We start from the raw sequence: 25,000 nt of genomic DNA, 5'->3' as shown, positions 1-25,000 counted from the left end.
GTATGCATGCTCAGAGATGTGATAGATATGAGTGGGAGGTGTTTGCACTTAGATGTGGTGCAACTGAGTCATTGTTAGAATGTCAAAATAGCAACGTCAAATTATTCAACTCACGCTTATGAAACAGATCCCGTTCGCTTCGCTAAAATATTGACAACAGTTGTCGGTCTAAGGACCTTCCTCCTTGATTTGCCGAGCTGGATTAACATGATCACTTACTCAAAGAGGCACCAAAAGGTAACTCTTGGCGAGTCTGTACTTATGCTCAATGCTTAGTTTCACCCTCTATGTTTCTGACCTTTAGCGTGTGGGAGACTCATGGTGGCTGTACCACAGGAATTGTGATTTGTAGTCACACAGACGGAGTCTATAGAAAGATTTTTACCATGAAGCGCATGGTACACTTTTTTTTCAGCCGAATAATAGCCCTATAATCCATAGTGTGTGTAAGGGGTAGTAAAGTGTGTGTGTCTGTGTGTGTTTGCCAATGTTATGAAGGGATTTTGAGTTATGTAGTTATGTCGTTGTAGTAGTTATGTATGTTGTAAAAAAAAAAAATTGATCTTGAGACTGATTAAATGTTTAAATAATCATGTTACAAGGAGGACTTTTAAATATTTAAAAAATTAATTTAAATTACAGTGTAAGTAAGTCACTTTTTAAAGGTTTTATATATATATATATATATATATTTATAAATGCAGGCTTTCAGGCACCATTACACTACATGTTTTTGCACTTCAACAGAAAGGACATTAGCAGGTGTGGTAACGACACCTCCATGTTGTGGATTTCCTTTCTTCTACCTTGTAAAAAACACGACCACTACAGTTGTAGTATAGTATAAAGATGATAGAAGATGCTTGAAAAGATACGGCCTGTATGAAGATACATATCCTCCCCATTTGTCTCTGTGCTTTGTGTTAGTGACCCCGTAAGCAGACAAAAAAACGATTTAAATTCACATAAGCATTTCATGCTTTTGGCAGCAAAACATATCACACATTTACACTTCCAATCATTTTTTCCAGCCCTACAAAAATCAAAAGGAGAATGTTTCTTTTTTCATGAGCCAACTTCATATATTTGCCAGACAAGGGGTTAATTGAATTTCTTTTTAATTTGAGGGTCTGCTTATCATTAGGATTTTATGACATTTTGTTTCCTCCCCCCGTTGAAATCATGCTTAGTTGCGCTCAAGTTTGCGTAAAGCCGTCAGTAGGACCGAAGAGATGAAGAGATGGAGCTCCACTGGTTTAGTTGGTTCAGCAGCGGAGCCTACAGTGATCTTCTCAGAGCAGTAAGGCATCCTCATTCCTCATTTAACATCTGAGCAGAAAGGAGGCCGTAATTACCCCTGTATGTAAGACATGTACAGAAGGACACACACTCTGTGTGCTGTAAACAGCTTGATCAAACGCAAACGAAACACACACACACGGCACAGCCATGTATTTCTATCCTTCATTTTAGATCTGTTTTTGTCTTTCTGCCATATTTCCTGTTTACATTATTGTTGAGAGCTGGAGAGGTCACCTCACCTCAATGGCTTTTGTTCTCTCTCTCTTCCTCTCTCTCTCTCTCTCTCTCTCTCTCTCTCTCTGTCTCTGTCTCTGTCTCTCTCTCTCTCTCTCATCATGGTTTAATTACATTGTGTGGTTTGGGTCATCAAGTGACAGGACTCTTCTTGTGTTTCAGTATTAGTGATCGTGATTGGCAAATAATAGCATGACAGCCACACACACAAACAAATACCAACTCTTTCTAATGACAACTATTAATATCAGTAAGACTTTGGTGTAAAATGACACTCGACTGTGAAGATGTGTGTCATAACCAGTGTCACTGATGGCAGTGTCGTCGCTTTGTGGTTTGACTGCATGTTCCTACTGGAATACAAAGATACTGGTGCTGTCAGACATCAGGATGAGTTCTTTTAGGACAGACTAACACACACACACACACACACGCACACGCACACGCACACACATACACACGGACACACACACGGGCACTAACACACGCACACAGACACTTACACACGCACGCACGCGCACACACACACACACACACATACACACACACACACACACACACACGGACACTAACACAGGCACAAACATGGGCACACACTCACACACTTACACTTCCAGTCTGCTGATCTTGCTGCAGTGGAGTGGTGCATGAAAAGGTTCACATATGAATCATGCCGAGACCACGCTGCCGCATGTGAAATCCTCATTTGTGGGCCTTGTTCTTCTTCACCCCCCACCCCCCCGACACACACACTTACACACAGACACAAACACACACACACACACACAACTCCCCCCAACCCCCTGCACTGTTCAAAGATTTATTGGATCTGCTTAAATAAAAGACTTTGTGAAGAATGCACTGGCAATCCAAATAAATAAATCAACTGTGCGCATAATAAAAGCCATCCGCGCGCGATGGGAGTTTAATGACAGCACATGCAGAGCAGTGTCACTCTCTGCAGCGGCACACTGAATTAGACTCAATTTGGCCCTAATGCAGACCAGACCCGGCCTGGTTTGGGCTCAGTGGCTTCACAGAGCAGCCCCTGCTGGGCTAATAGTGAAACCCCAACACCATGTTGCATGCTTCATGTAGCTCATCACATTATACTCATACATACAGTATATATGCATATACCCCTTAGGACGTGTTTGAGAATGACAAGGTGGCTTCTTTGCGGTGAAATGCTGTGTGATCTGATGGGATGGGTTTCCGAGCCCAGAACAGAACCCCGTGGGTGTGCTGTTGCTCGTAGCCGGCCTTTCTGAGGGTGAGGCTTTAAGAGTGGGTTTTTGTGAAAGCCGTAGAGAAACGCCAAGCTCATGTTGGACACAGGGCCGTGTGACTGCAGGCTGAGGACAGGGCTCCGGGATTGTGCTCGGAGTACATCCAGCGCTGAGTGTTGGCCAGCTGACGCTGACGCTCATATCTCCTTCACAGCCAGATAAGCTGGTGCCAAGTCATTGTTGAACAAGTTGCTGGTTTTGAATTGTGCTTGTGGGAGGGCAGGGGCATGGTTTTACACACTTACAAATGCGTGTGTGTGTGTGTGTGTGGGGGGTGAGGGGAGCCTACGGGTGTGCTGTGCCATCGTGTGTGTGTCTCTTTTCAACGGAATCTACCTACAATTGTTTTGGTGGTGTCCTCATGTGTATACAGTATGTTTGTGTGAATTTGGGTTTTGATGTGTGTGTGTGTGTGTGTGTGTGTGTGTTTTTGTGTGTGTGTGTGTGTGTGTGTGTGTGTGTGTGTGTGTGTGTGTGTGTGTGTGTGTGTGTGTGTGTGTGTGTGTGTGACAAGAGCTGCTGGGAACAGGCTGTTGTAAGTGTGTTGTTGCGTGGTGTGGCTTGACTAGTCACCAGGTGGGTGCCATGGGGCCCCTTCTGAACCTCCATACTCACGCGTCCAATGGACCCGCCGATGGCAGCTTATTTATATCACAAACCACAACAGGGGTACTGTTTTCTCTTCTTGTTGTATTTTCAAGCTCACTTATGGTTCCTCACATTAGCAGTGGAAACGTGAGAAATAGAGCCGTCGGTGCTTCTGAGTGGTTGTGATGTGAGTAATTTGCACCGATCTAGATAACTTATCTCACACCTCTGCACACCTCTCATTTAGGATGGGTTGAGAGGGATTGTGTGATTGTGTTATCTTAGTCTCGCACATCCTTAACTGATTTTAATTACTGGAAAGTCCAATTGGCGCACGCTAATACTAAGGCTGTGACATATTTTTGTACTAGCGTGCAGCTATTTATGTAGAGACAACGTAACAACTGTTATAATTACTCCATCGCACATTCTTTTGTGCTCAGACAGTTATGGCTGGGAAAAGGACACAATTTATGTGGCGACATTTTGCAGGTTATGTAACAATGGAACAGCTGGAAATGATATTGTGTTACAGTACATTGTTTTTGTGAACTTCAGTCAAATTGTGTCTTAAACTCGAATGTGGTAAAATTAAATGAGTTCATGCGTTTTCATAAAATGTTGTTTTTGACAGGTAAATGGTAAAATAAATTATTTGAATAGACTGCCTGTATTTACAGTGGATATGTCAAAGCTAGGAGAGATGCCATGAGGTAGTGAATAAGAGTCACATTTTGGTAATGATCAGATGAATGGCCAATCAGACCGGAAGATCATAGCAATTCCTCAAAGGAGTTTTGGAAATAAGACTCTACGCTTTGAATCCCGTGCGTATGTTTGTGATTGTCATTTATTGTCTTTTTTGCTCTGGGAATGTCCAGAGGGGCTCCATAATTTACCTCAGGTTTTGGAAAAGGGATAGCATTTTAGGCTAACATTCCCTGCGTTTTCCTTTCCTCTCTCTACCCTCAAAGGGTTCTTGTTGCCGTCCCGTAATTATGACATTAAGGAGATCTCAGAAGATTTTTGGGCAGTTTTGGCGGTTCAGGGATGAGTGCAGTACTGTCCCTCTCTGGGTCTGATCCTCATACAGTTACACATTGCCTAGTGTGCTCTGTGTGAACAACACACAGAAAGATGTCGCACTGTAGATTCTCACATGGCAAAAAAACTAAACAAACAAAAAAAACAATGTTCAGAAAGTCAAAGCACTGAATGCATCCATTTACCGTAATTGTTCCAAATAAAAAATAAAAGACATTTGACATAAGGGAGGTATGTTCTGTAGCTTTGCTCGGTAAACACAAAACTCAGCCACCAACAAACTGCGCTCAATAGGAAGCAACCCACGCATAGATTCGTATTAGCAAGCAGATTAAAATCATACACAAGTTTGATACTGAAGATCGGGCTCAGCTGTGAAAGTGTGTGTATGTGAAGAGCAGCTGTGTGTGTGTGTGTGTGTGTGTGTGTGTGTGTGTGTGTTTGTGTTTCTATTATGTGGGAGGACGAAGAATGAGTAACCACTCCTAAGACCTGCTCTGGTGTTTCAAGAGTTTTTAATTCCTGTTATTCTCGGTGTGTGTGTGTGTGGTTTTTCAAACTAGTACCAAAATAGTACTGATTGTGAACTTTTTTATCTTATTCGCATGGGTATTTTACGTAAATATGGTGATTATTTATGAATACTTCTGTTGAGTTGAGTTCTAGTGGCATTATAATCCAGGGAGGCTATTTTAAAAACTCTAATCTAGTACATTCAATTCATGCTGCTGATGTAAGAATGAGTAGGATATTTAACTGGTTATTTTGTATTCTGGTTATTAAATCTGCTCTTCAATAGAGAATCAAATCCATCTCTGTCCAGAGATACAGTGGTGATACACGAGAGAATAATTTAATTCCCATGAAGAGTACATTTCAATAAACTCATAAATGTGTTCTGCAAGTCTCACAAAAATTGCACTGTAATATTTCCCCAGGGTGTCATAATGTAAGGCAATTAACAAATACCTACAACAAAACAAAACTGACCTTCCCTGTTGTCGTCTGTGTGTTTGTGCGCGTGTGTGTGTGTGTGCATGTGTGTGTATTGACAGTTGACATAGAGAGGCTGAGTTCCCTGAGCTCCGAAGGGGAGGATGATCTTCTCCTGTGGGGCATGGAGGCTCAGGACACGGCTGAGCTCCAGGACAAGACGAGCCTGACGCCCAGTGAGGGCACCGAGCCTGGTAGCCCGGCCCGCTTCGCCCGGGCCCACAGCCTCAGCCCGGAGCCTAGCCCCTGGGCTGCCAGCGGCGGTGGCGGCGAGGGAGGGGCCTTGAGTGGCGCTCGCAGGGATGGAGACAAGGCAACGCCAGCAGTCTACAGTGAGTGCACTTCACACGTGTGCTTTATTTGACACATTCATAGCACATGAGTCATTCATTAGGGAGGGTTTCATGTGGGCTTTTATCCCTCTGGTTGAAGTGGCAGAGAGAGGGCACCGTGAGGATACCGAAAGCCTGTTTATATGGCAAAGGCCCTGGCACGGCAGACCGCTGGGGTTGGAGCTTGGAACTCAGAGCCGCTGGGTGACACTGAGATAACAAACCCACCGCAGAGTCGTAAAAACCGTGTGTTTTTGGATTTTAGTCTGTCTTTGACTCATAGGGCCTTTCACTCTGGCATGACACAAGATGTTTTCCCTAGGCGCTTCCTCATATCAAAAGAGGTGATGCTAATGCTAGGCAATCAGACCTCGAGCACGTGAGGCTTTTCATTTGGACTTTTCTAGAGGAAGATCAAAGACTCCTGCAGATCGCCTACAAAACAGCCCTTTCCTCTCTTTCACCCTCTATCCTCATCTTTCTCCCTCTTCCTCTCCCTCTCTCTATCTCTCCCTGCTTTCTCTCTCTCTCTCTCCCTCTCTTTATCTCCCTCCTTCTCTCCATTCTTTCTCTCTTTCCCTGTCTCCCCATCCCATGTGTGAGCACTGTGCCTGATGAAGGCAAAGCTGAGTTTTTACAGCACCGAACCGCACCGGCTTGTCCCTGGCCACATAAGACAGGCTCGAAATATGATGCCCACATCTGCAAACATTTGAAAAATCCTCCACAAAGTCAGAGCAGAGCATAGCGGACTGGCTAGCGTTCCCATACAAAGCTTGTTCTCTTCGCATTACAATGTTTTGGTTAATGTTCGGTGGCTCAGAAGCACTTAAACTCACAATGAGATATTCCGCCACGCTGGTATTCCTGTCACTGCCACCATTTGTCTTAGGTCATTTTTTCCACCCATAATTCAGAAGTCAACTTTTTCTTAAAAAAAAATAGACTTAACCACTCAGAGGCAGAAACAAATGTCTCTCTCTTTACACGGTTTGCTTGCTTCAAACTCATTGACTTAAGTACTGTATGTGGAACAACAACCACGAACAAAAGCTTTGTTAGTAAATGCAGTTATGCAGTTTGAAAATGCATATACTGTGTTTATGTAGTTTAAATAAAATACATTTTGAGCTTGAGCTAGCATTCAGCAATGTTTGAAATGAACAGACAGATATTTATCCATGACAGTGGAGTGCAGGTCAAATGCATTTTAAAACAAAGCTTTCAGAAATATGCAATCAATAAGCTGTTTTGGTTCAAAAATCATTGAATAATTCGACAAATAAACAACCAGACTCAACACTCCATCTGATGTGTCCATATCTGCTCTATTTTTATTTTGATTATACAAATCATTTCAGAAATTCCAACATGGATACATTTTCTCTGCATAAACATCCACTGCCATGGAAACCTCTAAGCTAAATGTCATTAGTTTCAGCAACCTGTAAGCAATTAACTGAGCCCAGGTAAATCCTCTCTGCAAAATCATGTTTGAAGCCCCTGGGTCATTTCTTGTAGATTTGACCTGAGCTGACCTTATTCAGATAAATAATAATAGTCAAAATAATAGCAGCTAGATGTTGGAATCATCATGGTAGGGATATCACAGGTAAATAAACATACGTTTTGACAGGTGACTTTTTCTCCTCAATCAACTGGACACTGTTAAAGTACTGTCTTCACCACCCCTCTCTGAGACCAGAGTTTAGACCTGTTGACTGACGGATGGTGGACGCGCTCGTTTGTGTTGTTCTCACAGGTCGGGCCGAGGAGGAGCTGGCCCACTACGACTTCCTGGCTCAGCTGAGGAAGGCCTCCCACCCCGGTGGCCTCCTGGAGAGCCAGACACACAATGGCAGCGGCACCTACCACGTCCACAGTGTCCACGACGACACCCCGCCCACCTGCTGGTCGCCGGGGGAACATGAGTCACCCGAGGATAGAGGTAAAGCCCCTGCCGCTGGATGGACACGGCTCACTTGAAATGCCATTTCTGCACTGATGGCCGCCACTGTGGCTGAGGTGCTTTCCCAAACTGGCATTCTGACATCCCCTATGGTCATGAACCACAGTGAATCATTAAAATCATCAAATCCTTCTTTCTTTTTTTAGATCAGCATACAGATTAGTACCGAGCAATAGCATTATATGACTAGACTAAACGTGATTTAGAGGGAAATACTGTGTGACAGAGCAATATGGAGAATCACACTCCAACAGGAGTCAGACACTTGGCAATAAGAGAAGGCTCAGGTGTGTGTGTGTGTGTTTTTGTGTATTCACCGCGGCTGTGATTTGCAGACGGAGTCCCACTGAGCCCTGATGCCCTAAGAGGTCTGCTGGCGTGCCCGTTCTGCCAGCGCACCTACCGGCGCGAGGCGGCGCTCCACGAGCACATCAAGTTCTGCCACGAGAGGGACGAGGGCCAGAGCACGTGCCCCATCTGCGGCTTCAGCGCCCCCTACAGGGCACAGATGGAGAGGCACATGCTCCTGCACAGCCAGGCTCAGGAGAAGGTGAGCGTAAGTTTGCAACAGTACTTAAACACAGTTATGTACTTATAACAACAGTACTTAAATACTTAAACACAGTTATGTACTTATAACAACAGTACTTATAACATAAGTTATGTACTTATAACAACAGTACTTATAACATGAGTTATGTTCTTAGAACAACAGTACTTATAACATCAGTTATGTTCTTATAACAACAGTACTTATAACATCAGTTATCGGTGAAAAATTGCTGAAAATGTCTGGTGTCCTCTCAGCTGGGACACTATCTTTGACATGATATATCAGTGTGTGTGTATGTGTGTATGTACATACATACATGCACACACACTGACACACACACACACACACACACACACACACACACACACACACACACACACACACACACACACACACAAGAGTCATGCCCATGTTGTTTTCTTGGCCTTATTGTTTCTGTCTGTCTGTCTGCCAACAGCCTCTCTCTGACACTTCTATGGAGAGCAGAAAGTTCAAATGCTTGCAGTGTGGGAAAGCCTTCAAGTACAAGCACCACCTCAAGGAGCACCTCAGAATCCACAGTGGTAAGACACACACTGAAAGTGACATCCTAGCCTGCAGGGGTCACCCTAAGGCCACACATGTTTCTCTGAGCTATCTACAAATGGAGATTGAGTTGGAGATTTAAGTCATTGTGCCTCCTTCTCTTTCCAGGTGAGAAACCTTATGAATGCACCAACTGCAAGAAGCGTTTCTCTCACTCAGGTTCCTACAGCTCTCATCTCAGCAGCAAGAAGTGCCTCAACGGGGGAGGAGCAGGATCAGGAGGAGGAGGAGGAGGAGCAGGAGCAGGGCCCTTTAATGGTCACCCCCACCCAGCCTACCTCCACTCCTCCCCCACATCCCCCCTCACAGCCGGAGGTCGCAACAGCACCGTAGGGAAGGGATCTCCATATGCCCAGGAGAGGCAGCTTGGGCAGTTACCAGCCAACCACCAACCAGTCCCTCCCCAGGAGCAGGGGGTGGCCGGCCTCCGAGGCCGGGACCTGAGCAGGCTTTGGGACCCTACGGCGGAGCTCTCCCTCAGGGCCAGTGTCTTCAAAGGCACCACCCTGCTACCCTACCTCTACTCCGGTAGCAAGTTTGAGCACCTGCTGCAGGAGATGCTGAGGAGGGAGGTGCAACGGCAGGACGGGGGACCCATCCGGGAGGAGGAGAGGCCAGGCCGAGGAGAAGCCAGGGGCTCGCCGGAGAGGAGCAGGCACGGAGAGGCTCCGGCGACTGGAGGGGTGACGTGCCGCTGGTGCTCTCAGCTCTTCCCGAACACCGCCGTATTGCTGCAGCACGAGCGCTACCTCTGCAAGGTGAACCACCGCAGCGAGGCAGCTATGGAGGCGTCGGACAACCCCAGGGCCAAAGATGGCTCCCCACTCAACTTCTCAAGGCCCTCTCCGCATCGGCATTCACATCCGCAAGAACCGCAGAAGACCCCCACAGCCCTCAGCAATGGCCTCCCCAAAGAGCACTCGCCGCTGCAGCGCAGCCCCTGGCAGTCCGTGCCCCAGCAGCTCCTGGTGGGCCTGCAGTCTCCTATGCAGCTCCGCCCTGACACCGCCCTGCCCTACTGGCCCCATCCAGAGGTCGCCAGCCCCGGTGGCAAAACCATGGTCAGTCCAGCCGCCGCTGCCGCCGGCAACACTGACATCCCCTTCTTGCCAATGCAGGAGCGCAGACGCCTGCTCTCCTCGGGATTTACCTCCCCGCTCGGCCTGGACCTCTCCACCTCCACCACCACGGGTGGGTCTCCCCCCAGCCGATCTGCCGCACCCTGCAGAACCCCCGGCTCGGCCGGCTCCCAGAGTGAGCCCCTAGATCTGTCCATGCCGAAGGCCCCTGCACCAGAGCACCAGAGGGAGAGGGCCTGTAATGGCACGCCGCGGGCCGAGAGGAGAGACTCAGAGGGGCTGTACAGGAGGCTGACACCACCCCCGCAGCAGCTGGCAGGGTATGGGGGGGCTCCACCACTCCAACCGGGCGGTCCCTTCGGGGGAGCTCCTATGTTCGGGGGCTCTGTCTATGGAGCCTACCCTCTCTTTAATCCCATGATTCCCGCCGGACTCCAAGGCACGGGGCACGAGAGCATGCCATCGCTTCCTGTCAACAGGGCAGCGCCTAACGCCGGCTTCCTATCGCCCATGGCGTACATGCTGGACTCGGACACAGAGTCTGTCCTGAAGAGGATCCATCAGGAGAGGCAGGTGTTAATGGTGAGACTCGCACAAACACACAGTCGTACAGACAAACCATTCGTCGTGTAATAAAACCTTAGAATTTGAGCATGACACGTTTTACAAGAATGTTCAAAGCTTCCAGCAATCGTAATGGCTAATGACGAGCGAATGCAATCTCAACATGCGCCTCAGTTCTTGACTGCTGACCTTCATTTATTTGGCCCCCTTGTAGTGTGTCACTGTTTGATCAGCATGTATACAGGCTGCATACTAGGGGAGGCCCCACACCACATTAGAAAGCATTGGAGGCTTACTGTGCTTATGTGCTACTCATCCTGAATCATACTGTAACTGTACTGTAATATCATACTCCACATACACCCTTCGTTCTGCTTTTTATCTGAACTAGATTGTCAGCAAATCGAGCACAGAGGCTTCCTTGATTATGAGAAGCTCAACTAATTAAAAGTGTGTCTTTTCAGAGCGAGGCCTTGAACCGCGGTTGCCTCGACTACCTCTCTGTGGTGGGGGAGGAGGGGCTGGATGGAGAGGGAGGCCCGGGGCGCAAGAGGCTGAGGAAGACGGAGGAGGGCCTGTACGCCTGCGACATCTGCGACAAGACATTCCAGAAAAGCAGCTCGCTGCTACGTCACAAGTATGAGCACACAGGTACGGTGCACAGTTCTGGGGTGACACATATGATCTACACAAAGTTCATACACTCATCTCGCGATTGGATTTTTTATCTAGCTACAGAATGCTGACTTGCTTGTTTTCCTCTGCACAGGGAAACGTCCCCACGAGTGCAAGATCTGCAAGAAGGCCTTCAAGCACAAGCACCACTTAATCGAGCACAGCCGCCTACACTCTGGCGAGAAGCCCTACCAGTGTGACAAGTGTGGCAAGCGCTTCTCGCACTCGGGCTCCTACTCCCAGCACATGAACCACCGCTACGCCTACTGCAGCCGGGACCACGACCCAGACGCCGACGGCCTGGCTGAGGAGGCGTCCATGGGGGAAGAGCCTCGCTACCAGACCCCGGGCCTGGACCTCGCTCCTGAGCAGAGAACAGCGACCACCACCACCACCTCCACAACTCCAGAGGAGAATTCCACCTTCCTCAGCGACTCCAGCCTGGACGGAGCCTCTGGAGGGCTCAGGGGGGAGGAGGATGAGGAGGAGGAGGAGGAAGACGAGGAGGAGGAGGAACGGGCACTGGGTAACTATAGAGAGGAACTGAAGGCAGACCCTGAGATTGGGGCTGAAGATCTCCGAGGGAGCCCCAGCCCCGTACTAGAGCCGGCACTGAGGAGCCAGGAGGAGGGCGGCAGCAGGTCGAATGGAGGTGGGAGAGGGAGGTCAGAGTCGAACGGGGAGGGGAATAACCACTGTGACGGAAATGAAGAGGATGCAGCGATGGAGCAGAGATGGACACCGGAGAAAAAGAATCGCAGCTCAGATGCAAGATGTGATGAGCAGGCATGAGATAAAATGGTCTGCAGGACGAACGAAGTTAGCATAGCCTCCCACACTCTCACACATGTGATAAGAGGCCAGCTGCCATCAAAATGTGAACAAGCCAAAATATCTCAAGTGCCTGAGGATAGTCTAAGCCATTTTAAAAGACCTTGTTATTTTCTTCCTGTATTCCAAATCATCAGTCACACACTTTAAAATGTGTCTATAAAACTACCGATAAGAGAAAGACTCCAATTAATTCAGTTTCCAGTTTCAGTTTTTTTTTTGAAAATCTGTAAATAATAACAACTATACAGCAGACCAGTAGTTGAATCCAAATCACAAGAAGAGTGATATGCACATATATATATATATATATATATATATAGGCACTGGTGAAGGACAGTCTCTCATACAAGCTCATAACTCTTTACTGAGAAAACATTTGCTCCACTGAACCACTGAAACTTCTCTGGACTGAAAACCACTGACTATGGGCTCTCTGCAGGGTTTCATACCATGCCGCTCAAAACCTCTTTACATTTCCAGGAGAAATGACACTTTCTCTTAACGCTTGTTGGAATGGTTTCAACATCAGGACATTTGCCTGTGCCTTTCCCACCCAGCTGTGCAATGGCCAACAGGCTCACTACATGACAGATCAGACAGTGCTTGTCATGTAAACACAGATATTCTGTGGGCAGACGGATGAAACTTGGAGAGCTTTACCGTGTCAATTTTATGACAGTTTGAATTCTTTGTTAGTTTGTATTCCAGGAGAAGTGGCCTCGTGGCTAAGACCACACAGTATTACACAGTGTCTGTAATAAATGCTCTGTTGCTGCAGTATTTATAAAGTGATGGGTGAGACAAATATTTCATAGATGGCACCACAAATACACCCAATCACCAAACCATGCTCATGTTTACGGGATTCTCAGATGCAGAGTTTGGGAGCAGTGGGCCTCAACAGGGCCTGAAAGTTGATCCTTTTAGTAAAGTTAAGTTTACAAAAAAATGATTTAAGGCCTGCACATGTCTGAAGACTGTTCTGCATGCAAAACATATGGTTCTTTTGCTTGTACTGTATGCCTTGTGATGTGTGTGAAGCTTTGAACTGAAAACACTGTGACTCTTCTGACACCAGATTTTAAGTCAGTTAAGTGTTGAGCTGTCCTGTGATCAACTCTGTAGCTTCTCTCCATACTGTCGCAGACTTTCTGTCTGGTGGAAACGCAAAGAATTATGCACTCCTTTCTCTTTAGTTGAGGTTGTGAACCTTTGCAATTTGTACTGCAACATTACACAACGTGGTTTCTAATGTGGTGCTCAGCCTGCGCTTGTTGTTTAGCTTTAAAGATTTGCTATACATTTTTGCTCTAAAACATAAACATCTTTACTATGCATCTCAATTGTAAGTGTAAAATGCTCTGTTCTGTTACACTTATGTGTTTTCCTTATCAGTGTAAGATTGGTGTACTGATGTAAAAAGTCGTAAAAAAACTAATCACATCAGTCCCCAATGAATTTGTTTACAAATTCCTTTTTTTCACTGTGGTGTTGCCAAGCAACATTGGCAAGTTAGAAATCACTTGTTTTCAAATTCCATCTCTTAAGCTTTTTATACAATTTTTTAATAAGTATTTTCAATTGTGAATACAATTTTGTAATAAAGATGTACATATTTTGACACTGCCTCAGATTATTATTATAATTTTTTTTTTTTAAATAATTCAAAGTATCACTTTTTGATGTGTTGCAGTTATGGCCAAGCTGACAGTTTGATGTTGTGCTTTTGTGAGCTATTCCCTCAGTAGGTCAGTAGGAAATACTAAAGCATGTCTAATAACTTCATCACAGATGACAGTGACTAGATGTGACTTCTCCCTCCCACTCAATGTGCTGTTAGTCATTTGGAGAACCAACATTAACCAAGAGAACCATTTGATTTGACAAAAGAAAACTTGTATCATGCTGATGAAGCATGCTGTTACTGATAGAAATGTGTAAAGAGTTAAAAGCTCAGGTTTGGCAGTAAAAAGTGGTCCTGAGAATAGTGAAAGGCACTCGCAGGTACATTCCCACAAGCTGTTCAAAATGTTTCCGAGACGCACGTTCTCAGCAGTCACTCTGTTTCCTATCCATGTGTGTGTGTGTGTGTGTGTGTGTGGGGGGGGGGACTATTTGCATGCTGACTCATGGTGAAGCGAGGGAGGTGGTCTCTAAGAGCAACAGCGCCTGAAACTGGCAGCAGAATAGAGAGAAGGTGACATCATCTCACTGCCGACACTCAAACACACATCTCCACACACACCCACACACACACACACACACACAGAAATAACGAGGACTTCTGTATGCATGGCTACACAGATCAAGGAAGGAGTGGGCAGAAATGCTCGAACATCTGTTGGTAACTATTCCTGGCATGTTCGTTTCAAAACTGTACCTGTGGTTACAGCGGAGAGATTTTGCCATGGGCACAGGTTGAATCTGCTTAGTGCAGTTTGCCTGTCATGTCAGTTCTTTCCATTAGGGTAGCCAACAATTGGAGTTGTAATTTACAAAGGTTGTACGATTCATGTAATTAATGTATTGGGGCAAGGAAAATATTGCCAGATCTAATTAAGAAATGAGATGTCACCCATACACAGTTAACCCTATAACTGGCATCACAACACAGTTCTGTTGATTCAGACTAGTCTACTCATTAAACACTTAAACACTCATCCCTGGTAAGTTATTATTAGAGTCAGATTACTTAAATGTGCACATTAATTTATATCATAACATGTCTTATGTCACACCTGAGCAGAATATCTCTCCGCTAAATAACCACACACACAAAAAACAAAGGCACAAAATTGTGCCTAATTTAAAATTATTTTTAAACCCTGACTGAACTGTACATAAACCGTAGCTTAACCAATAATAATGACTCTTAAACCATAAATAATTGGGGTTTCTCTTGCTCCGCAATGTGCCAGGATGAAGTCACCACCACGGCCGAGATTTAGCATGAGAACGGATGAGCGCGACATTCACACAAGCGAAGGCTGTTGTTAGGGGAACATCGGAACTACTCCGAACAAAACACAAGGGACTTTGTCTTTCTTGGTTGACTGCAATTGGGAGATTTCTTTATTGACACATAAATCTCTCAAATTACAGAATCTGGAGAGAGATGAAAAGAAAACATTTAACGTGGGTGCAAGAATGAGATGAGCAGTTCTTAAAAAATATTATTTTTTCTTTCTGAATGACACTTCATATAATGGAATAGGTCGCTTTGTACAAAAGTTAGGTTTTCTCTCTTTGTTTATTAAACGGTTCACTATAAGAGCATCTATTATTACATACGTTGAAGAAAAAAACAAATCTCGCTTTACAATCTCTGAAAATGCCATAACTTTAGGAACAACACCAACAACACAGGCAAACAACAGAAATCATAAATCATCATGGCCACTAACCTTTGGGACAAATTTGAAAGCTGGCATACAGGGACGGGCACTCTGTGTGTGTGCTAATTGCAGGCTGTTGAGGTACAACACAATTATGTTTTCCCATCGCGGGACTTGGCCTGAGGCCTGAGAATGTCACTAGCACACAAATTAAATGGAGGGGGGAAGGGTGACAGTGGGTGGGGGGGGGTCACACATAAAAGCACAGGAATTGACGTATTTTGTTTTTGAGAGCCAGCTAAACAAATTCATATATACCAGTGCAGTCAGCTGTGTCTCGGAAGCGCTTCAGTGCCACCAACCCCCTCCTCCCCGCATCCCCCCTCTCACCCTGCGAACCACTCTTGGGACTTGAAATAAAACGAAAATAAAAAATGAATAAATATATAAAAATCAAACGTTAAAATACTTGTATACTTTCTTTTTTTCCCTCTCTACTTTTCTTCTTTCTCGATCTTTTTCGTGTCCTGCCAAAGCCACAGTCAATATAAAATTACCAAAGCCACAGAGGGGGAAAAAAAGCTGCTCTTTTTCAACCATATGCATTTCTAGTTCCTCTTTTGTTCTGTTATTAAAAGCAGAGTTTGGACCAATCGTCAGGGTGCGCCCCACCCTCTTGCTAAGTGGCATACATACCTCCACGCTTTTTCATATCTCTCACGCAACCTCTCACCACACACCCACACTAAACTAGAACAACAAAATCCAGAAGCTACTAAGGATGGATTACATAGACCTTTGGAAAAGCCCTCGCTCTAAAACATTAGTCCTATTCTTCTGTTAAAGTGGCCATTTACAGTCTTTCGGCAAGAGCATCCATCCCTGTTATTTTCCTTGGTTTGTCACTTTTGGTGCAATGTCAAAGATAATCTGTGTCATTTCACAAATATAAAACCCAGGCAAACACTCATTGGCACTGGCATGGTGTCTGCAGTCACCCATTGAGAAGGGAGATTTCTTCCCAGTATTATCTATACACATAAACAACATAATTAACATACTATGGGGGTTTTAAAGGGAGGTTTTCCATTTTCAACCTCTCTCTCTCTCTCTCTCTCTCTCTCTCTCCATCTTCAACTGTACACTCTAAAGCCCGTGTACATGCCATAAAGCTACTCACACACTTTCAGCCTTACTGCTTATCAGTAAACTGTATTTGCACAGGTTTAAATGGGACCATTCATAAAGACGAACTGGTACAACAGCGTGTACTCCTGTTGCCCTAACAGGACAGATAGGGGCTATCCATGCCAAGGTAATGTGGTTTGTTTCTAAGGGGGGACACATGCTGGAAATACACACATGTTCCCCGTCCTGGAAGTTGCTTTGGATAAAGCCATCTGTTGGATAAGATCTGGGTGGGGAGATTGGGAGAGGTGAGACTGTACAGGGACCACTGACCCTGTCTGTCCATAGTTATGACCCGTCACATAAGCAGGGATTAAATGTTTTTCCGTCACAATTTACGACAATTTACTGATGGCTGATGTGCTGGCTGAATGGCAGCGATCCGGCGTCTTCTCGTGAAAGCCTGCCGCCTGTAGGAATTCTAGATGTTTCATGTTGGTCGGCGTCTCTCACTTTCTTGACACATGCCTTTCTGTCTGGCTTAAAGGGGTTGGAGAAGTCCACAGTGTGCTGGCTCAGAGTGTCCCGTCCCGTCCCGTCCCGTCCCGTCCCGTCCCGTCCCGTGCCCTGAGCTCCAGAGCCGGGGTCAGTGGGAGCTCGGCGGGTCGGGTCCGAAGATCCGCTCGAACCCGCTGAGGATGATCTCCACGGCCTGGTTCTGATAGACCATGTTGATGGCCATGTTCCCGTTGTCCTGCTCCGACCTCATCAGGGTCGGCCCGAACACAATGCCGATGTTCTGGGTGGACATGCGGTTCATGTCGGAGAGCTCCATCACTCTGAGGGAAGACAAAACAGAAAGAAGTGGTAGGACCCAGTGGGTGAGAAAGAGAGCAACAGGGCAACAGAGAGGAACATGAAAGAGAGAGAGAGAAAAAAGGCAGAAAGAGAGAAAGAGAAAGGGACATGAAAGAGAGAGAGAGGAAGAGAGAGAGAGAGAGAGGGAGAGAGAGAGAGAGAGGGAGAGAGAGAGAGAGAGAGACATGAAAGGGAACATCACTGTTATTATGGTTTGTTAGCATAGCATTACTGTGGTTAGACCTTCCCATGCAGTACTACCTCTTCCAACACTCTATCAGTGACCTGGACAGTTTTAAAATGCCCCTGTCTGATCCTGTCTAACTGAACTCCACAGCCTCAGGGGGACCTGGAAAAGTGACTTGGCAGAATTTGCACTGTAACTGGAGGTTAGTGAGCCAACCCCGGGAACATGAAAATGTGTCATTCTTCATCCAACAAGAGTATAGAAAGACTGGACAATATGGCTGAAGAACAACACCCTAGGTGATAAAGCATAGACGGGGACATCCAGGGGTGATTAGTTGAACATGATGAGTATTGCCCATTAGTGTGTGCCACAGACGCAAACGTTCAGCTTCATGAGGCCGTATGTTTTATTCATCTGGGCAGAAATGAAGAAGAACAATAGACAATAGTGTGTGTGATCCAATGCTGACTCGCAGTCACACCATGTCACTCTGCACTGCCATTAAGCAGGTAGTCAGCTGCACGTCTGACATTAAGCAGGTAGTCAGCTGCACATCTGCCATTAAGCAGGTAGTCAGCTGCACGTCTGCCATTAAGCAGGTAGTCAGCTGCACGTCTGGCATTAAGCAGGTAGTCAGCTGCACGTCTGACATTAAACAGGTAGTCAGCTGCACGTCTGACATTAAACAGGTAGTCAGCTGCACGTCTGACATTAAACAGGTAGTCAGCTGCACATCTGACATTAAACAGGTAGTCAGCTGCACGTCTGGCTAAGAGAACTGCAGAAGCTGCGACAGGGCAACAAATGAGTCACATGACTGCCTTTTACTGATGCACAAGGAGAATTTAGGATTGTGTTAAGATTATGTAAATGATGGCCACAACCTAAAAACCATAGGGAAGTCGCCCAGTGTGACATTCACTTAAGAGTGTGTGTGTGTGTGTGTGTGTGTGTGTGTGTGTGTGTGTGTGACTGTGTGACTCTCTGTGTGTGTGTGTGTGTGCCCGCGGGTGTGTGTGTCTGTTAGGGAAGACACAGGAAGGGGTTAAGGCCACAGCATGAGACATTCTTCTAAAAATGCCATTCCCACCGAGCCGCAGAGGCAGCCAGCAATTGCTCAAAACTTCCACATTAAAAACGGCGAGGGGGGAAAAGAGGGAGGAAAAGGGACGAGAAAAAAGCAGGAGAGTGAGCGAGGTTCCAGTGGTGGCGGCGGTGGTGTTGGTGTGCCTTCCAGCAGACGAGCCGCAGAGATCCCATGGGAGAGGCAGAGGGAGAGGGGGAGTGACAAGAGAGGAGTAGATTTAGGGGTAGAGATGGGAAAATGAGAACCAGAGAAGGGGCAGGGAAAGAGAGAAAGAGAGAGAGAGAGAGAGCAAAAGAGAGAAAGCAAAGGAGAGAGAGAGGGAGAGAGAGAATGAGAGAGAGAGAGACAGAAAGAAAGAGAGAGAGAGAGAGAGAGAGACAGGGCCAATTCCTTCACAGAGCCACACCTAGAGCGAGGCCCTAAATTTACGCTTGACTCCAGTGCCAGGTCATTTTGGACCAGCTTGCAATCGCTTGAAGTCAAACAGTTTATCATGCCCTTAATGAAACTAATTGTCTTCCAATTACTTGCCAGAATACAATGCTTACGAAAACATATACAAAAATACAGCCGCAAACACCGGAGTCACATTCTGGGGCTAAAAAGGGGCTGTGTATGTTTACTGAGTAACAGCCGAGCGCTGGGGCAGCGTAATAGTGTGGCTGGTGTGGTGTGTGAAACGGATGACCAGTCAGAGCACATCCCAACTGGCTGTTTGTCATTACTCTGAAGTGACCACTGTTGTCAAGCCTCTGGTTTGCTGTGTGGTCCAATCACAACACAAAGAGGTCATCAGGACCACACAGGCAAGTGCCGCTCAGCGTGTGGCTTTGGCTCCCTCTAGTGGATGCATCTGCACCTCAGCCTTTTTAAAGGTGAGTGGTAGAAATGCTGTTAGAACTGTTAGGCCTTAAGCTCACTGCCTGCGCTGCATGTTGCCATGCGGCTGCATTGCGGTACTGCTGCGTCTCGGTTGCGGGTGTATTCACACCGCCGACGTTTCTGCTGCGGCGCTGCTACTGCCAGCTTTGTCTTTTTTTTGCATTGAGTTTTCCTTTGATAATGGCCGTCAATACACAATCAGCTTGTTATCATCCATCATTGATGAGTGGTCCGAATTAAGACCAGAAAGTTGCCAAGTTGTAACCAAAACTCAGTCACATGACTTTTATTGCCCTTGTTCAGAGTGAGAGCGTGAGAGAGAGCGCAAAGGGAAACTTACCGATTTAATCTAATTAAAGTCTACATAGGGTTTCTATATAGTACACATGTAGCTTCCACTTTCCCCTTTCATAACATACAGTTGCTAAAATGGTTAAAAAATATAATAATTATATTTCTGTCATTGCTGTGATATAGGCCACACATCTAAGCTGCAGTGAAAGGTATATGTGATGTTGCTGGTTGACTATTAAAACATCTTTTTACTTTTTCTTCTACTATTGCTGAGCACTATTTTCCTAATGCTTTCCTCACGTGTGGAAAACAGGCCCAACTCTATATGACGTGCGGCTCGCACCACAGTTAATACACATGTGTGCATGCTCTAGCCTGTGGACATGGGCGGCGAAACGACAATCAACAGGGAACGCAGCCGCAACACACACACACAACACATACGCAACACTCACACAACACACACGCAACGCACACACAACACACACGCAACAAACACGCAACGCACACACAACACACATGCAACACACACGCAACACTCACACAACACACGCGCAATACACACGCATCACTCACGCAATACACACACAACACACACACAACACACACGCAACACAGACACAACGCACACACAACGCACACACAACACCGCCCGTGTACATAAGGCCTTAGCGGGTGTAGAGGCAGAGTGTCTCATGTCCTGCAGTTCCCTACCTTTTCAGGTGACAGAACATGGCCTTCATAGTGTCATGGTTGGGTGGAGGCATGCTGGTGACCAGGCATTTCATCCGGTCCACCTTATCCAAGTAATGCGACATTTCTGTAAGAAAGACAAGTTGAGAAAACTGTCAGGGCAAAGCAAGACATAGTTTCTGACTTAGAAAAAAAGAAACAAACTAGTCCTCTTTCAATTCCAAAGAATTGATCAAATATGAAACACCAATAAAAATGAATTCTGTGAGGCTTCAAAGCATGTGCTGAAGGACGTCTCGCTGGAGTTAAGCCATAGAACGGGTGATAGTTCACACCGTTTGTCTTCTCTTTTTCCCCTCCGTCTATCTCTCTCTCTTACTCACTGACTGTCTCGACGACCTCATCGAAGGAGCCGTAGGGGATGAGGGGCTCAGGCAACTCCCTGAAGAAGAGCTTAAGGGCGCCAGTGATCACGTGGATGTCCTCCCACTGCGGATGGTCAAGGTCCAACTTCTCTTCTGACGGGAATGGAGGGATGAGATGGGGAGACAGGGGAGGGGTGAGTGGCCATAGAGGGAGTAGGGGGTGGGGGTGGGGGTGGGGGTGGGGGTGGATGCTCAGAGCGAAGCAGTGTTACAAAGAGAGAGAAGCGTGTAGTGTAGAATGGAAAGATGAAGAGATGGGAAGGGATGAAGAATGGAGTGGGGGAGGTGAAGAGAGAGAGAGAGAGAGAGAGAGTGATTAGCGCTTAGTTTAGCTGCTGATGCAGATTGACGCTACGGAAGAGGTGAGAGGATGCAGCAGCGGACCTACTGCCTGTCGAGAGGAAGGGCAGGGTCAAGCCACAAACACACACACACACACACACACACACACACACACACACACACACACACACAAAACACACACACACACACACACACACACACACACAAACACACAAACACACACAAACAAAAGCCCCAACCAGGCAAGAGGAAGCAAACACAGAATGACACATCACTTTCAACAATCTCTCTTAAGAAACAGTGGTCTGTTTGGTTTACCAAGTACAGACTCACGATGCATTGCTGTTTTTTGCAAAAATGTGCATAAACATCTTTGGTGAAGTACAACAAAAGAGGCCTCTGAGAACGCTGTTCTTTCATAATGGGCGCAGTTCCCAATATTGACCACAGGAGGGCCAAAGCCAACAGTTGTGTGTGTGATTCAGGAAAGAGGAATAACTTCAAAGAAGAATAAGGGGTGGTTACAGGTGAATTTCTGTTACTTACTGTCCTGTTACTAATTCAGCATCCCCCCAAATGCCTCCAAGCCCTCAACATGTTTAGCACATTTAGCACATTGCACATTAGGCAGACACTACTCCAATATTTGTATGAAGAAAGTGTAAAAATATCCAGTAGGCTGTATAGTTAGGAGAGAAAATGCAGAGGTTGGTTAACATTTATGTTTGTCAGAAAAGTGCAGACAACATTAAGCTGAGATAGCACAAGGCAGAGAGGCTCTGGTGCATCGCATGGCAGATACGGGGAGAGAGGGTCATAGTTATGCATGTGTTATGTGTGTGTGTGTGTGTGTGTGTGTGTGTGTGTGTGTGTGTGTGTGTGTGTGTGTGTGTGTCTGTACTTTATGTATCACCAGAGAAAATGCGTTTCAGAGTGAGTCAACAGGAAGTTATGGCACAATATGGGCAAGGTTGTTCTTCACCCTAATAGAACAAATGTTGTAAAAAAGAGAGTATCCTAATGTCTGTGTGAGTGGATATGTATTTGTGGGGCTCAAGCATATATATGAGATTATGGGTGTGAGACTACATTTATTTTTTAATGTTTTTTCAGAAGCGTGTTCGAGCTTTAAATTACCAATGTTTCTGTGGGAGTGCTTGCCAGGTGTGTGTGTGTGTGTGTGTGTGTGTGTGTGTGTGTGTGTGTGTGTGTGTGTGTGTGTGTGTGTGTGTGTGTGTGTGTCTGTGTCTGTGTCTGTGTCTGTGTCTGTGTCTGTGTCTGTGTGTCTGTATGTGTATGTGTATGTGTATGTGTATGTGTATGTGTATGTGTGTCAGAGGAGGTTCTTCCATTGAGGAAACAGAGTTTGATATCAGTTTTTTTGATATCAGTATTTAATACTATGCATATTATAATTTGTTTCCCTGAGTTAAAATAACATTAGCACCCCCTATCGTAACATGAAATTACTGCACGGAGGACGTCCTCCCTTTGGCTCCCATTATGATTAATGATCAATGTAATCTGTCTCTGATACTGGCGGTTCTTGGGGCTCATTCACTTACATTGCCCAGGGGAGGAAAGACCTCCCTAGCGTCTGAGTCTGCGCCAACATCGCTTAACCAATAAACAACGGATTTGGCGTTGGAGGGAGGGGATTAGACATTAATACCATTCTCTGCAGAAGGATATCGATAACACGTCACCCTTAAAGATTGTTGTAGAAAGATGGCAAATAAAGAGGATGTGCAATGGAAAACGAAGATATTGTGTATGTTTTATTGAACAAACCGTTTCATTCATTGAGCTACAGAGAGAAGGTTAGTATCAAAACAACAGGGAAACCTGTTCCAAAAATCCAAGTCACTAAACCCAATGGTAAAACCGCTGCCGTTAATGCTAACTGGTATGCGAAATACTTAGCTCACTGGTACCATAAAAAAACTATCGGCTGTACTGTTTTGTTTTTAAATCGTTCATACGCCTGACTGTTCACGTTCAGCTGACATTCTGAATGGAAATTGTTAATGAATGTTTCAGATCGCGATGTGTTTCGTATCTATTCTAATTAGCCTACACATTGACCAACATTCTGAAACATCCATTAACATCCACATTTGCCACAAACAATGTTAGGCTAACAGGCCATGTTAATAGTTCTGAAATAATGTTCTCTTACTTGTTGCCTTTGTAACTTGTTTTTTAATATTGTGGAAAGGATGTTAGTGAATGATTCAGAGCATTTTAAATGGCATCACTTTTGGTCTTGTGTCTTAATTTTCTTAAAACAATTGCAGCTGAAAATAAAATTAGTCAAATAATAACCAATAGCTTTAGTAATTGAGGGGGGCCAAATGGTAGGCCCAAAATTTAGAATGTAGTTTTTAAAATCAAGAGTAGGCCTGATTTGACTAATTGGCTTTGCATCATTTCCTTCTGGCCTTGTCTAGTCCAAGGACATGCTGCCCACTAGCTTTTTAAGTACAATGGTGCAACACTGGTGGCTTTGTATCAATTGTATCCCTGCCTGCTATTTTGTAGTACTGTAGTCCACAAAAACACCCTGAAACAACTTGTATCTCACATACTTATGCCACCAACGGAATAAGCAGGCCAATGGCAACCAGGCGCACAGTCCTTCCTCCCTCACTTTAAAAACCACCAGCCGCCACTGATGTGTGAGTGTATGTATGCATAGGCGGAGATCCCGGGGGGGACTCGCATAACGTTGTCCCCCCCCCCCCCCCCCCCCCAACACAATTGGAAAAAAAAAAAAAACGTTGTGATGCGAACCCGGGTCGCTGACGTGGTAACCAGCGCTTAACCCAGTGTGCTATTGATTCTACAGACTTCTCGTGATTTAAACAAATAAAACAATAATACATACGAGAATATGTCTACATTCATTGTTTCCATCAGGTCCGCTTCACCTGCTCTCTCTCACCTGCTCTCTCTCTCTGACAGCCGGTCAGTCATTTCCCTACGTTCACTGGATAAAGGCATTTCCCATGAGGCTTTGCTCCGAACATCCTACATTAATTTATGAACAAAAAAACGAATTAAATCGCTGGCCAATTTATATTTTTGGTCATGAAAGTTATGTAAAGTCTGAATAAAAATAATTAGATCAAGGTAGGAGGCTAAGCAAAAATCAGTAGGCTGGATTAATGATAGTGAGTTTATCACACCATAAGTGAGATGTTGTTAGACAACAAGTGCTATTTACTGTATATTGGTTGGACCACCTTGTTTCAAACCAACGGACTTCTTGGAGATTATCGAGGGAACTTGACCTGATTTTATTAGTTTTAACTCAATGGACGGCTCATGGACTCCACACGGCTGCGCAGGGCACTAGAGAAGACGTTACTTTGCATGCAGCTGAATTCCTCCTTGAAGAGCCTTGGTTTGCGTTTGAACTTTCAACATTATTTGTCTGTGAGTAGATATTGTGTGTTAGGACATGTATTGCCGTTTAGAGAATTTAAAACTGACGTCGAATTTCTGTTTGTCACTGTTATTAGAGCATTCGGTATTTAGCAGCTAAGTTATGCTAGCTCTCGTGACAGCAATTTTTTTCATGTCCCCCCCCCCGGAATTACTCTCTGAAATGTTCCCCCCCCTGCAATGAAATGGGATCTCTGCCCCTGTATGTATGTATACATGTATGTATGTATGTATGTATGTGTGTGTGTGTGTGTGTGTGTGTGTGTGTGTGTGTGTGTGTGTGTGTGTGTGTGTGTGTGTGTGTGTGTGTGTGTATT

The 25,000-nt window shown here is 45.6% G+C and overlaps 3 protein-coding genes across 3 annotated transcripts in view; 2 read left to right on the top strand and 1 right to left on the bottom strand.

Moving 5' to 3' along the window:
• The window catches only part of LOC308371280 (uncharacterized protein), a gene marked incomplete at both ends in the record, with an annotated part of 19,941 nt that extends 14,127 nt beyond the window's left edge, over positions 1 to 5,814 (top strand). Inside the window, one exon of the mRNA XM_080846125.1 lies at positions 5,513 to 5,814. Coding sequence (XP_080702251.1) covers positions 5,513 to 5,814 — 302 coding nt within the window. The remainder of the gene's footprint in view (positions 1 to 5,512) is intronic.
• A 111-nt stretch (positions 5,815 to 5,925) lies between these two features.
• Positions 5,926 to 11,999, top strand: LOC308371279 (zinc finger E-box-binding homeobox 2; the record flags this gene model as incomplete). Its single annotated transcript, XM_080846124.1, has 7 exons — positions 5,926 to 5,986; positions 7,545 to 7,730; positions 8,087 to 8,301; positions 8,762 to 8,867; positions 8,998 to 10,550; positions 10,997 to 11,183; positions 11,302 to 11,999. 7 exons carry the CDS (start codon positions 5,926 to 5,928, stop codon positions 11,997 to 11,999), a joined length of 3,006 nt encoding a protein of 1,001 aa, XP_080702250.1.
• Positions 12,000 to 17,150: 5,151 nt separating this feature from the next.
• arhgap9 (Rho GTPase activating protein 9) overlaps positions 17,151 to 25,000 on the bottom strand; it is a gene marked incomplete at both ends in the record, with an annotated part of 24,073 nt that continues 16,223 nt past the window's right edge. Inside the window, 3 exons of the mRNA XM_080846491.1 lie at positions 17,151 to 17,343; positions 20,530 to 20,635; positions 20,892 to 21,026. Coding sequence (XP_080702617.1) covers positions 17,151 to 17,343; positions 20,530 to 20,635; positions 20,892 to 21,026 — 434 coding nt within the window. The remainder of the gene's footprint in view (positions 17,344 to 20,529; positions 20,636 to 20,891; positions 21,027 to 25,000) is intronic.

Source organism: Sprattus sprattus (assembly GCF_963457725.1).
Source record: "Sprattus sprattus genome assembly, chromosome: 10".
NCBI classification, from domain to species: domain Eukaryota; kingdom Metazoa; phylum Chordata; class Actinopteri; order Clupeiformes; family Clupeidae; genus Sprattus; species Sprattus sprattus.
Note: the sequence above shows the minus strand (reverse complement) of the source record. Positions and strands in the feature narration are given on the sequence as shown.